Source organism: Hemitrygon akajei, unplaced genomic scaffold (genome assembly GCF_048418815.1).
Source record: "Hemitrygon akajei unplaced genomic scaffold, sHemAka1.3 Scf000190, whole genome shotgun sequence".
Taxonomy (NCBI): domain Eukaryota; kingdom Metazoa; phylum Chordata; class Chondrichthyes; order Myliobatiformes; family Dasyatidae; genus Hemitrygon; species Hemitrygon akajei.
In genome coordinates this window covers 97,023-111,193 of record NW_027332076.1, presented here as the reverse complement: position 1 = coordinate 111,193, position 14,171 = coordinate 97,023, and the positions used below count along the sequence as shown (strand labels likewise).

Below are 14,171 nucleotides of genomic sequence, written 5' to 3'. Positions count from 1 at the left end.
TTTACACAGAGAGTGGAGGATGTATAGAATGTGCTGTCAGAGGTGGTGATTAGGGACATTAGGGACTGTCATTAGGGACAGTAAAGAGTCAGAGGATGGGGGGTTACATGGGATTCATCTTGGAATAGATTAACATCATGGGCCAAGTGTGTGTAGTCTGCTGTAATATTGTTTGTTCTAGGGAACCGAGTGGCCACTCTGAGGCAAAATAGGTACATTACCAGGAGTGAACTAACTGGAACCCCACCACACCACCCTCCCCTGTCCCTGATCTGTTTCAGGCCCGGTCCCTGTCCGGCTGGTGAACGGGAACAACATGTGCTCTGGGAGAGTCGAGGTCTATCATAACTCTACCTGGGGCACCGTCTGTGGCAGGAGCTGGAATAGGAGTGAAGCGGACGTGGTCTGCAGGGTTTTGAACTGTGGGACACCTGATTCGGTAACAACAGATGCCTCCTACGGAGAGGGCACTGGGAAGATCTGGCTGGATGGGGTGAAGTGTGATGGGACAGAGCCTGCTCTCGACCAGTGCGCTGCCAGCCCATGGGGGGTGAATAACTGCTCCCACGCAGAGGACGCTGGAGTCTCCTGCACAGGTGAGTGTGGGTGGGCAGCGAGTGTGTGCTTTACACTGAAACCTCTGCTGTGCTATTAAGTGAACTCCAGTGTTGAGCAGATTGTTCCCCTGACTGCATCACTGTCCGTCTCAAGGTCCTGATCCTCCGTGGTTCCTGGTTGTCAGGTCCAGCTGCAGGTGCTGGGAGATGGTCGGATTGTAGTGCAGGCTGTCCAAATCACTGCAGAGTCCGAAAGGTTAAAGGGTGGAGGAGCATTTCCCTCGCTCCCAGCAGTTAGAGGCCCTGTCCCGTTGCCGGGTTGGGATTTTTGGATTGAGCTTCACCAGGATAGAGGTAGACTGTGAAAACGTGAGGGGATAGTGGGGTGAGACTGGGAGGTTAAGGGAATTACCACTGAGGGCACAACCTCAGAACAGAAGGACATCTCTTTACAGATGAGGAAGAATATTTATCAGCAAGTACGTGGTGAATCTGTGGAATTCATTTATACAGGTGGATGCGGAGGCCTGGTCATTGGGGATATTTGAAGCAGAGTTTGATAGGTTCTTGATCAATCAGGGAGTCGAGGAGAAGGCAGAATGGAGTTGATTAAGATAATTAATCAGGCATGCGAATGTCAGATCCGACTCGATGTGCCAAATGGCCTAAATCTGCTCGTTTGTCTGATGGTGTAAGTCTCCTCTCAGAATCTGATGCTGTCTGGGAACAACTCAAGCATGTTTAACCTTCTCGGCCGATTACAGTCAGCAGATCTGTTAGCCTATGGATCTGTGCGGCAATTTTGAAAAAGCCAGTGGGGCCAGTCATTCGCCAGGCTGCAGGTAATTAGGAACGTGGTCAAGGCAAAAATAAAGCAAAGTGGCCATTGCAGGAGAGGAATGTTGCTTGGGGGAGACCTGAAGTAAATTGATCCACTGATTCGAGGCACGGACAGGACAGATGGTTCAGAGTGTTTTTCCCAGGATGGAAATGTCCAATACCACAGGGCACTGGAGGGGGAGTGTGTAAAGGAGATTTATGGGGAAAGTTCTTTCATACAGACAGTGTTGTCTGGAAACCACTTTCAGGGGAGGTTGTGTCAGTAATCACAGCATCAGTGTTTAAAAACTAGGTATCAAACACTTTAACATTTCACAAGCAGGTATGGAGGTAAATGGACAGTGTGTTAGCGGCTGGCATTAGTTCCTCTGGCATCCTGGTCAGCAGAATCCGGCTGGTCCGAACGGCCTGTTCCTGTGTTGTTCTCTGAGCTCGATGTTCCTTCCCTCAATCATTCATACCCCACCCAGTCGAACCCCATTTCCCCTCAGTCCAATCCCCGTTTCACATTGCAGAGTCTCTGCCTTCTCTCACGTCACTCTCATCAAATTTCAATATGGGAATCCTCATTTTAACCTCATTCCCTTCTCGGTTCCAGGCCCGGTCCCCGTCCGGCTGGTGAACGGGAACAACATGTGCTCTGGGAGAGTCGAGGTCTATCATAACTCTACCTGGGGCACCGTCTGTGGCAGGAGCTGGAATAAGATGGCGGCGGACGTGGTCTGCAGGGTTTTGAACTGTGGGACATCTGATTCGGTAACAACAGATGCCTCCTACGGAGAGGGCACTGGGAAGATCTGGCTGGATGGAGTGAAGTGTAAGGGGACAGAGCCTGCTCTCGACCAGTGCGCTGCCAGCCCATGGGGGGTGAATAACTGCTCCCACGCAGAGGACGCTGGAGTCTCCTGCACAGGTGAGTGTGGGTGGGCAGTGAGGATGTGCTTTACACTGAAACCTTCGGTGTGCAATTAAGTGAACTCCAATGTTGAACGGATTGTTCACATGACTGCATCACTGTCCTTCTCGAGTTCCTCAACTACAACACAGAGTCTTGCCATCTTCGGAGGTTTTCCGATGACTCTGCCATAGTTGGATGCATCAGCAAGGGAGATGAGGCTGAGTACAGGGCTACGGTGGGAAACTTTGTCACAGGGTGCGAGCAGAATCATCTGCAGCTTAAAGTGAAAAAGACTGAAGAGCTGCTGGTGGACCTGAGGAGGGCTGAAGCACCAGTGACCCCTGTTTCCATCCAAGGGGTCAGTGTGATATGGTGGACGACTACAAATACCTGAGCATACGAATCGACTATAAACTGGACTGGTCAAAGAACACTGAGGATGTCTACAAGAAGGGTCAAAGCCGTCTCTATTTCCTGAGCAGACTGAGGTCCTTTAACATCTGCCGGACGATCCTGAGGATGTTCTACGAGTCTGGTGGCCAGTGCTATCATGTTTGCTGTTGTGTGCTGGGGCAGCAGGCTGAGGGTAACAGACACCAACAGAATCAACAAACTCATTCGTAAGGCCAGTGACGTTGTGGGGTTGGAACTGGACTCTTTGACGGTGGTGTCTGAAAAGAGGATGCTGTCCAAGTTGCATGCCATCTTGGACAATGACTCCCATCCACTCCATAATGTACTGGGTAGGCACAGGAGTACATTCAGCCAGAGACTCATTCCACCGAGATGCAACACTGAGCGTCATAGGATGTCATTCCTACCTGTGGCCATCAAACTTTACAACTCCTCCCTCCGAGTGTCAGACACCCTGAGCCAATAGGCTGGTCCTGGACTTACTTCCACTTGGCATGATTAACTTATTATTATTTAATCATTTATGGTTTTATGTTGCTATATTTCTTCACTGTTCTTGGTGCGGCTGTAACAAAACCCAATTTCCCTCGGGATAAATAAAGTATGTCTGTCTGTCTGTCTGCCATGAGAATCAGTAAGTAGAGGTGGAGGCTGAGGTAAATTTCCTTTTCTCTTCGTCTATTTCTGTTGAGTATTACAGTGAGAATGGGGCCAGGGTCAGTGGTGTCTTCTTCATGGGAGATGTGGGAACTTTGGGAGACCTGCAGTCTCTCTGATAACTATACCGTCTCTGAGCGTCAGCTCCTTAGAGTCGTGCGTTGATTAACTGGAGATGAATCTGGATTACCTTTGGCGCACACGGGAGAATGAGGAGATGATGGATAGAAGCCCCTAAGTTGCAGGAGGCAGGTAACTGCGTGACTCTGAGGAGTGGGTAGGGGAATAGGTAGACAGTGAGTGTACCACTGTGGTTGTCCCGTTAAATAATAAGCATTCCACCTTGGATACTGGTGCGGGCTGGAATGGGAGAAACGACCCTCCAGGGGAGGCAACAGTCCGAGAACAGAAATGACTCACATGAGGGAATAATTTTAAGGTGATGGAGGAAGGTATAGGGTGGGTATTGGGGTGCGCTGGGGTGTAGTCAGAGGTCAGGTTTTACACAGAGAGTGGAGGATGTATAGAATGTGCTGTCAGAGGTGGTGGTAGAGACAGACACATTAGGGACAGTAAAGAGTCAGAGGATGGGGGGTTACATGGGATTCATCTTGGAATAGATTAACATCATGGGCCAAGTGTGCGTAGTCTGCTGTAATATTGTTTGTTCTAGGGAACCGAGTGGCCACTCTGAGGCAAAATAGGTACATTACCAGGAGTGAACTAACTGGAACCCCACCACACCACCCTCCCCTGATCTGTTTCAGGCCCGGTCCCTGTCCGGCTGGTGAACGGGAACAACATGTGCTCTGGGAGAGTCGAGGTCTATCATAACTCTACCTGGGGCACCGTCTGTGGCAGGAGCTGGAATAGGAGTGAAGCGGACGTGGTCTGCAGGGTTTTGAACTGTGGGACACCTGATTCGGTAACAACAGATGCCTCCTACGGAGAGGGCACTGGGAAGATCTGGCTGGATGGGGTGAAGTGTGACGGGACAGAGCCTGCTCTCGACCAGTGCCCTGCCAGCCCATGGGGGGTGAATAACTGCTCCCACGCAGAGGACGCTGGAGTCTCCTGCACAGGTGAGTGTGGGTGGGCAGTGAGGATGTGCTTTACACTGAAGCCTCTGCTGTGCTATTAAGTGAACTCCAGTGTTGAGCAGATTGTTCCCCTGACTGCATCACTGTCCGTCTCAAGGTCCTGATCCTCCGTGGTTCCTGGTTGTCAGGTCCAGCTGCAGGTGCTGGGAGATGGTCGGATTGTAGTGCAGGCTGTCCAAATCACTGCAGAGTCCGAAAGGTTAAAGGGTGGAGGAGCATTTCCCTCGCTCCCAGCAGTTAGAGGCACTGTCCCGTTGCTGGGTTGGGATTTTTGGATTGAGCTTCACCAGGATAGAGGTAGACTGTGAAAACGTGAGGGGATAGTGGGGTGAGACTGGGAGGTTAAGGGAATTACCACTGAGGGCACAACCTCAGAACAGAAGGACATCTCTTTACAGATGAGGAAGAATATTTATCAGCAAGTACGTGGTGGATCTTTAGAATTCATTTATACAGGTGGATGCGGAGGCCAAGTCATCGGGAGTATTTGAAGCAGAATTTGATAGGTTCTTGATCAATCAGGGAGTCGAGGAGAAGGCAGAATGGAGTTGATTAAGATAATTAATCAGGCATGCGAATGTCAGATCCGACTCGATGTGCCAAATGGCCTAAATCTGCTCGTTTGTCTGATGGTGTAAGTCTCCTCTCAGAATCTGATGCTGTCTGGGAACAACTCAAGCATGTTTAACCTTCTCGGCCGATTACAGTCAGCAGATCTGTTGGCCTGTGGATCTGTGCGGCAATTTTGAAAAAGCCAGTGGGGCCAGTCATTCGACAGGCTGCAGGTGATTAGGAACGTGGTCAAGGCAAAAATAAAGTAAAGTGGCCATTGCAGGAGAGGAATGTTGCTTGGGGGAGACCTGAAGTAAATTGATCCACTGATTCGAGGCACGGACAGGGCCGATGGTTCAGAGTGTTTTTCCCAGGATGGAAATGTCCAATACCACAGGGCACTGGAGGGGGAGTGTGTAAAGGAGATTTATGGGGAAAGTTCTTTCATACAGACAGTGTTGTCTGGAAACCACTTTCAGGGGAGGTTGTGTCAGTAATCACAGCATCAGTGTTTAAAAACTAGGTATCAAACACTTTCACATTTTACAAGCAGGTATGGAGGTAAATGGACAGTGTGTGGGCAGCTGGCATTAGTCCCTCTGGCATCCTGGTCAGCAGAATCCGACTGGTCCGAAGGGCCTGTTCCTGTGTTGTTCTCTGAGCTCGACGTTCCTTCCCTCAATCATTCATACCCCACCCAGTCGAACCCCATTGCCCCTCAGTCCAATCCCCGTTTCACATTGCAGAGTCTCTGCCTTCTCTCACGTCACTCTCATCAACTTTCAATATGGGAATCCTCATTTTAACATCATTCCCTTCTCGGTTTCAGGCCCGGTCCCCGTCCGGCTGGTGAACGGGAACAACATATGCTCTGGGAGAGTCGAGGTCTATCATAACTCTACCTGGGGCACCGTCTGTGGCAGGAGCTGGAATAAGATGGCGGCGGACGTGGTCTGCAGGATTTTGAACTGTGGGACATCTGATTCGGTAACAACAGATGCCTCCTACGGAGAGGGCACTGGGAAGATCTGGCTGGATGAGGTGAAGTGTGACGGGACAGAGCCTGCTCTCGACCAGTGCGCTGCCAGCCCATGGGGGGTGAATAACTGCTCCCACGCAGAGGACGCTGGAGTCTCCTGCACAGGTGAGTGTGGGTGGGCAGTGAGGATGTGCTTTACACTGAAACCTTCGGTGTGCAATTAAGTGAACTCCAATGTTGAACAGATTGTTCACCTGACTGCATCACTGTCCTTCTCGAGTTCCTCAACTACAACACAGAGTCTTGCCATCTTCGGAGGTTTTCCGATGACTCTGCCATAGTTGGATTCATCAGCAAGGGAGATGAGGCTGAGTACAGGGCTACGGTGGGAAACTTTGTCACAGGGTGCGAGCAGAATCATCTGCAGCTTAAAGTGAAAAAGACTGAAGAGCTGGTGGTGGACCTGAGGAGGGCTGAAGCACCGGTGACCCCTGTTTCCATCCAAGGGGTCAGTGTGGATATGGTGGACGACTACAAATACCTGAGCATACGAATCGAGAATAAACTGGACTGGTCAAAGAACACTGAGGATGTCTACAAGAAGGGTCAGAGCCGTCTCTATTTCCTGAGCAGACTGAGGTCCTTTAACATCTGCCGGACGATGCTGAGGATGTTCTACGAGTCTGGTGGCCAGTGCTATCATGTTTGCTGTTGTGTGCTGGTGCAGCAGGCTGAGGGTAGGAGACACCAACAGAATCAACTCATTCGTAAGGCCAGTGACGTTGTGGGGGTGGAACTGGACTCTCTGATGGTGGTGTCTGAAAAGAGGATGCTGTCCAAGTTGCATGCCATCTTGGACAATGACTCCCATCCACTCCATAATGTACTGGGTAGGCACAGGAGTACATTCAGCCAGAGACTCATTCCACCGAGATGCAACACTGAGCGTCATAGGATGTCATTCCTACCTGTGGCCATCAAACTTTACAACTCCTCCCTCCGAGTGTCAGACACCCTGAGCCAATAGGCTGGTCCTGGACTTACTTCCACTTGGCATGATTAACTTATTATTATTTAATCATTTATGGTTTTATATTGCTATATTTCTTCACTGTTCTTGGTGCGGCTGTAACAAAACCCAATTTCCCTCGGGATAAATAAAGTATGTCTGTCTGTCTGTCTGCCATGAGAATCAGTAAGTAGAGGTGGAGGCTGAGGTAAATTTCCTTTTCTCTTCGTCTATTTCTGTCGAGTATTACAGTGAGAATGGGGCCAGGGTCAGTGGTGTCTTCTTCATGGGAGATGTGGGAACTTTGGGAGACCTGCAGTCTCTCTGATAACTATACGGGCTCCGAGTGTCAGCTCCTTAGAGTCGTGCGTTGATGAACTGGAGATGAATCTGGATTACCTTTGGTGCACAAGGGAGAATGAGGAGATGATGGATAGAAGCCCCTAAGTTGCAGGAGGCAGGTAACTGCGTGACTCTGAGGAGAGGGTAAGGGAATAAGTAAACAGTGAGTGTACCACTGTGGTTGTCCTGTTAAATAATAAGCATTCCGCCTTGGATACTGGTGCGGGCTGGAATGGGAGGAACGACCCTCCGGGGGAGGCAACAGTCCCAGAAGAGAAATGACTCACATGAGGGAATAATTTTAAGGTGATGGAGGCAGGTATAGGGTGGGTATTGGGGTGGGCTGGGGTCAGGTTTTACACAGAGAGTGGAGGATGTATAGAATGTGCTGTCAGAGGTGGTGGTAGAGACAGACACATTAGGGACATCACAGGAATGACCGAAAAATGGAGGGTTATGTGAGATTGATCTCGGAAGAGGTTAATATCATGGACCTAGTGTCTATAGTGTGCTGTAATATTCTTTGTTCTAGGGAACTGAGTGGCCACTCTGAGGCAAAATAGGTACATTACCAGGAGTGAACTAACTGGAACCCCACCACACCACCCTCCCCTGTCCCTGATCTGTTTCAGGCCCGGTCCCTGTCCGGCTGGTGAATGGGAACAACATGTGCTCTGGGAGAGTCGAGGTCTATCATAACTCTACCTGGGGCACCGTCTGTGGCAGGAGCTGGAATAGGAGTGAAGCGGACTTGGTCTGCCGGGTTTTGAACTGTGGAACATCCCAGTTAATAACAACAGATGCCTCCTACGGAGAGGGCACTGGGAAGATCTGGCTGGATGGGGTGAAGTGTGACGGGACAGAGCCTGCTCTCGACCAGTGCCCTGCCAGCCCATGGGGGGTGAATAACTGCTCCCACGCAGAGGACGCTGGAGTCTCCTGCACAGGTGAGTGTGGGTGGGCAGCGAGTGTGTGCTTTACACTGAAACCTCTGCTGTGCTATTAAGTGAACTCCAGTGTTGAGCAGATTGTTCCCCTGACTGCATCACTGTCCGTCTCAAGGTCCTGATCCTCCGTGGTTCCTGGTTGTCAGGTCCAGCTGCAGGTGCTGGGAGATGGTCGGATTGTAGTGCAGGCTGTCCAAATCACTGCAGAGTCCGAAAGGTTAAAGGGTGGAGGAGCATTTCCCTCGCTCCCAGCAATTAGAGGCCCTGTCCCGTTGCCGGGTTGGGATTTTTGGATTGAGCTTCACCAGGATAGAGGTAGACTGTGAAAACGTGAGGGGATAGTGGGTTGAGACTGGGAGGTTAAGGGAATTACCACTGAGGGCACAACCTCAGAACAGAAGGACATCTCTTTACAGATGAGGAAGAATATTTATCAGCAAGTACGTGGTGAATCTGTGGAATTCATTTACACGGGTGGATGCGGAGGCCAAGTGATCGGGGGTATTTGAAGCAGAGTTTGATAGGTTCTTGATCAATCAGGGTGTCGAGGAGAAGGCAGAATGGAGTTGATTAAGATAATTAATCAGGCATGCGGATGTCAGATCCGACTTGATGTGCGAAATGGCCTAAATCTGCTCGTTTGTCTGATGGTGTAAGTCTCCCCTCAGAATCTGATGCTGTCTGGGAACAACTCAAGCATGTTTAACCTTCTCGGCCGATTACAGTCAGCAGATCTGTTAGCCTATGGATCTGTGTGGCAATTTTGTAAAAGCCAGTGGGGCCAGTCATTCGACAGGCTGCAGGTGATTAGGAACGTGGTCAAGGCAAAAATAAAGCAAAGTAGCCATTGCAGGAGAGGAATGTTGCTTGGGGGAGACCTGAAGTAAATTGATCCACTGATTCGAGGCACGGACAGGGCAGATGGTTCAGAGTGTTTTTCCCAGGATGGAAATGTCCAATACCACAGGGCACTGGAGGGGGAATGTGTAAAGGAGATTTATGGGGAAAGTTCTTTCACACAGACAGTGGTGTCTGGAAACCACTTTCAGGGGAGGTTGTGTCAGTAATCACAGCATCAGTATTTAAAAACCAGGTATCAAACACTTTAACATTTCACAAGCAGGTATGGAGGTAAATGGACAGTGTGTTGGCAGCTGGCATTAGTTCCTCTGGCATCCTGGTCAGCAGAATCCGGCTGGTCCTGTGTTGTTCTCTGAGCTCGATGATCCTTCCCTCAATCATTCATACCCCACCCAGTCGAACCCCATTGCCCCTCAGTCAAATCCCCGTTTCACATTGCAGAGTCGAACCCTTCTCTTGCGTCACTCTCATCACCTTTCAATATGGGAATCTTCATTTTAACCTCATTCCCTTCTCGGTTCCAGGCCCGGTCCCCGTCCGGCTGGTGAACGGGATCAACATGTGCTCTGGGAGAGTCGAGGTCTATCATAATTCTACCTGGGGCACCGTCTGTGGCAGGAGCTGGAATAAGATGGCTGCGGACGTGGTCTGCAGGATTTTGAACTGTGGAACATCTGATTCGGTAACAACAGATGCCTCCTACGGAGAGGGCACTGGGAAGATCTGGCTGGATGGAGTGAAGTGTGACGGGACAGAGCCTGCTCTCGACCAATGCCCTGCCAGCCCATGGGGGTTGAATAACTGCTCCCACGCAGAGGACGCTGGAGTCTCCTGCACAGGTGAGTGTGGGTGGGCAGCGAGTGTGTGCTTTACACTGAAACCTCTGCTGTGCTATTAAGTGAACTCCAGTGTTGAGCAGATTGTTCCCCTGACTGCTTCACTGTCCGTCTCAAGGTCCTGATCCTCCGTGGTTCCTGGTTGTCAGGTCCAGCTGCAGGTGCTGGGAGATGGTCGGATTGTAGTGCAGGCTGTCCTAATCACTGCAGAGTCCGAAAGGTTAAAGGGTGGAGGAGCATTTCCCTCGCTCCCAGCAATTAGAGGCCCTGTCCCGTTGCCGGGTTGACCAGGATAGAGGTAGACTGTGAAAAAGTGACGGGATAGTGGGGTCAGTCTGGGCGGTCAAGGTAATTGCCACCTGGGGCACAACCTATGAATACAAGAGCTTCTCTTTACAGATGAGCAAGAATATTTTACTACCAAGTCTTACAAGTGGTGGTTCTGTGGAATTCATTGTCATGGGCTGCTGTGGTGGCCAGGTCATTGTTTATATTTCATTACCCAGGCCTTTGAAGATTACAGGGAGAAGGCAGAATGGGGTTGATTAATATCAGTAATCAGCCAAGGGAATGGCAGATCCGACTCGATGTGCCGAATGGCGTAAATCTGCTCGTTTGACTGATGGTGTAAGTCTCCCCTCAGAATCTGATGCTGTCTGGGAACAATTCAAGCATGTTTAACCTTCTCGGACCTATTGCAGTCGGCAGATCCGTTGGCCTGTGGATCTGTGCGGCAATTTTGAAAAAGCCAGTGGGGCCAGTCATTCGACAGGCTGCAGGTTTTAGGAACGTGGTGAGGACCAATAAAGAGAAGTTCAGTTTCAGCAAAGTGGCCATTATAGGAGAGGGACATTGCTAGAGTGGCTCATGAGGATCAGTAAGTAGAGGTGGAGGCTGAGGTAAATTTCCTTTTCTCTTGGTCTATTTCTGTCGAGGATTACAGTGAGAATGGGGCCAGGGTCAGTGGTGTCTTCTTCATGGGAGATGTGGGAACTTTGGGAGACCTGCAGTCTCTCTGATAACGATACCGGCTCGGAGCGTCAGCTCCTTAGAGTCGTGCGTTGAAGAACTGGAGTTGAATCTGGATGACCTGTGGTGCATACGGGAGAATGAGGAGATGATGGATAGAAGCCCCTAAGTTGCAGGAGGCAGGTAACTGGGTGTCTGTGAGGAGAGGGTAAGGGAATAGGTAGACAGTGAGTGTACCACTGTGGTTGTCCCGTTAAATAATAAGCATTCCACCTTGGATACTGGTGCGGGCTGGAATGGGAGGAACGACCCTCCGAGGGAGGCAACAGTCCCTGAACAGAAATGACTCAGATGAGGGAATAATTTTAAGATGATGGAGGCAGGTATAGGGTGGGTATTGGGGTGGGCTGGGGTCAGGTTTTACACAGAGAGTGGAGGATGTATAGAATGTGCTGTCAGAGGTGGTGGTAGAGACAGACACATTAGGGACATCACAGGAATGACCGAAAAATGGAGGGTTATGTGGGATTGATCTCGGAAGAGGTTAAAATCGTGGGCTAAGGGTGTGTAGTGTTCTGTAATATTGTTTGTTCTAGGGAACCGAGTGGCCACTCTGAGGCAAAATAGGTACATTACCAGGAGTGAACTAACTGGAACCCCACCACACCACCCTCCCCTGTCCCTGATCTGTTTCAGGCCCGGTCCCTGTCCGGCTGGTGAACGGGAACAACATGTGCTCTGGGAGAGTCGAGGTCTATCATAACTCTACCTGGGGCACCGTCTGTGACAGGAGCTGGAATAAGAGTGAAGCGGACTTGGTCTGCAGGGTTTTGAACTGCGGAACATCCCAGTTAATAACAACAGATGCCTCCTACGGAGAGGGCACTGGGAAGATCTGGCTGGATGGGGTGAAGTGTGACGGGACAGAGCCTGCTCTCGACCAGTGCCCTGCCAGCCCATGGGGGGTGAATAACTGCTCCCACGCAGAGGACGCTGGAGTCTCCTGCACAGGTGAGTGTGGGTGGGCAGCAAGTGTGTGCTTTACACTGAAACCTCTGCTGTGCTATTAAGTGAACTCCAGTGTTGAGCAGATTGTTCCCCTGACTGCATCACTGTCCGTCTCAAGGTCCTGATCCTCCGTGGTTCCTGGTTGTCAGGTCCAGCTGCAGGTGCTGGGAGATGGTCGGATTGTAGTGCAGGCTGTCCAAATCACTGCAGAGTCCGAAAGGTTAAAGGGTGGAGGAGCATTTCCCTCGCTCCCAGCAATTAGAGGCCCTGTCCCGTTGCCGGGTTGGGATTTTTGGATTGAGCTTCACCAGGATGAAGGGATAGTGAGGGGATAGTGGGGTGAGACAGGGAGGTTAAGGGAATTACCACTGAGGGCACAACCTCAGAACAGAAGGACATCTCTTTACAGATGAGGAAGAATATTTATCAGCAAATACGTGGTGAATCTGTGGAATTCATTTACACGGGTGGATACGGAGGCCAAGTGATCGGGGATATTTGAAGCAGAGTTTGATAGGTTCTTGATCAATCAGGGTATCAAGGAGAAGGCAGAATGGAGTTGATTAAGATAATTAATCAGCCATGCGGATGTCAGATCCGACTCGATGTGCCAAATGGCCTAAATCTGCTCGTTTGTCTGATGGTGTAAGTCTACCCTCAGAATCTGATGCTGTCTGGGAACAACTCAAGCATGTTTAACCTTCTCGGCCGATTACAGTCAGCAGATCTGTTAGCCTATGGATCTGTGCGGCAATTTTGAAAAAGCCAGTGGGGCCAGTCATTCGACAGGCTGCAGGTAATTAGGAACGTGGTCAAGGCAAAAATAAAGCAAAGTGGCCATTGCAGGAGAGGAATGTTGCTTGGGGGAGACCTGAAGTAAATTGATCCACTGATTCGAGGCACGGACAGGACAGATGGTTCAGAGTGTTTTTCCCAGGATGGAAATGTCCAATACCACAGGGCACTGGAGGGGGAATGTGTAAAGGAGATTTATCAGGAAGGTTATTTCATGCAGACAGTGGTGGCTGTCTGGAAACCACTGCCAGGGGAGGTTTTGTCAGCAGTTACGACGTCAGTGTATAAAACATTTAGACAGGTCCATGTCAAAGCTGGTATTGAGGAAAATGGAGAGTGTGTGGGCAGCTGCCATCGGTCAGTCTGGCATCCTGGTCAGCAGTTTCACGCTGGTCTGAAGGGCCTGTTCCTGTGCTGTTCTGTTCTGTGCTCGATGTTCCTTCCCTCGAGCACTGATCTCCCACCCAGTCGAACCCCATTCTCCCCTCAGTCCAAGCCCCATTTCCCATTGCACAGTCTCTCACAGCACTCTCGACAGCTTACAATATGGGAATCCTCATTTTAAACTCATTCCCTTCTCTGTTCCAGGCCCAGTCCCTGTCCGGCTGGTGAACGGGAACAACATGTGCTCTGGGAGAGTCGAGGTCTATCATAAATCTACCTGGGGCACCGTCTGTGGCAGGAGCTGGAATAAGATGGCGGCGGACGTGGTCTGCAGGATTTTGAACTGTGGGACATCTGATTCGGTAACAACAGATGCCTCCTACGGAGAGGGCACTGGGAAGATCTGGCTGGATGGGGTGAAGTGTGACGGGACAGAGCTTGCTATCGAGCAGTGCCCTGCCAGCCCATGGGGGGTGAATAACTGCTCCCACGCAGAGGACGTTGGAGTCTCCTGCACAGGTGAGTGTTGGTGGGCAGCGAGTGTGTGCTTTACACTGAAACCTCTGCTGTGCTATTAAGTGATCTCCAGTGTTGAGCAGATTGTTCCCCTGACTGCATCACTGTCCTTCTCAAGGTCCTGATCCTCCGTGGTTCCTGGTTGTCAGGTCCAGCTGCAGGTGCTGGGAGATGGTCGGATTGTAGTGCAGGCTGTCCAAATCACTGCAGAGTCCGAAAGGTTAAAGGGTGGAGGAGCATTTTCCTCGCTCCCAGCAATTAGAGGCCCTGTCCCGTTGCCGGGTTGACCAGGATAGAGGTAGACTGTGAAAAAGTGAGGGGATATTGGGGTCACTCTGGGCATTCAAGGTAATTGCCACCGAGAGCACAACCTCAGAATAGATGGAAGTCTGTTCAGAGATGAGGAAGAATATTTTTGATCAAGTACGTGGTGGTTCTGTGGAATTCATTGTCATGGGCTGCTGTGGTGGCCAGGTCATTGTTTATATTTCATTAACCAGGGCTTTG

The 14,171-nt window shown here is 50.5% G+C and overlaps 1 protein-coding gene across 1 annotated transcript in view; it reads left to right on the top strand.

The window, feature by feature from the left end:
- Positions 1-14,171, top strand: part of LOC140724342 (scavenger receptor cysteine-rich type 1 protein M130-like) — a 31,048-nt gene that overhangs the window by 11,207 nt on the left and 5,670 nt on the right. The window contains exons 7-14 of the mRNA XM_073038796.1: positions 282-596; positions 1,996-2,310; positions 4,134-4,448; positions 5,848-6,162; positions 7,981-8,295; positions 9,681-9,995; positions 11,658-11,972; positions 13,353-13,667. Coding sequence (XP_072894897.1) covers positions 282-596; positions 1,996-2,310; positions 4,134-4,448; positions 5,848-6,162; positions 7,981-8,295; positions 9,681-9,995; positions 11,658-11,972; positions 13,353-13,667 — 2,520 coding nt within the window. The remainder of the gene's footprint in view (positions 1-281; positions 597-1,995; positions 2,311-4,133; positions 4,449-5,847; positions 6,163-7,980; positions 8,296-9,680; positions 9,996-11,657; positions 11,973-13,352; positions 13,668-14,171) is intronic.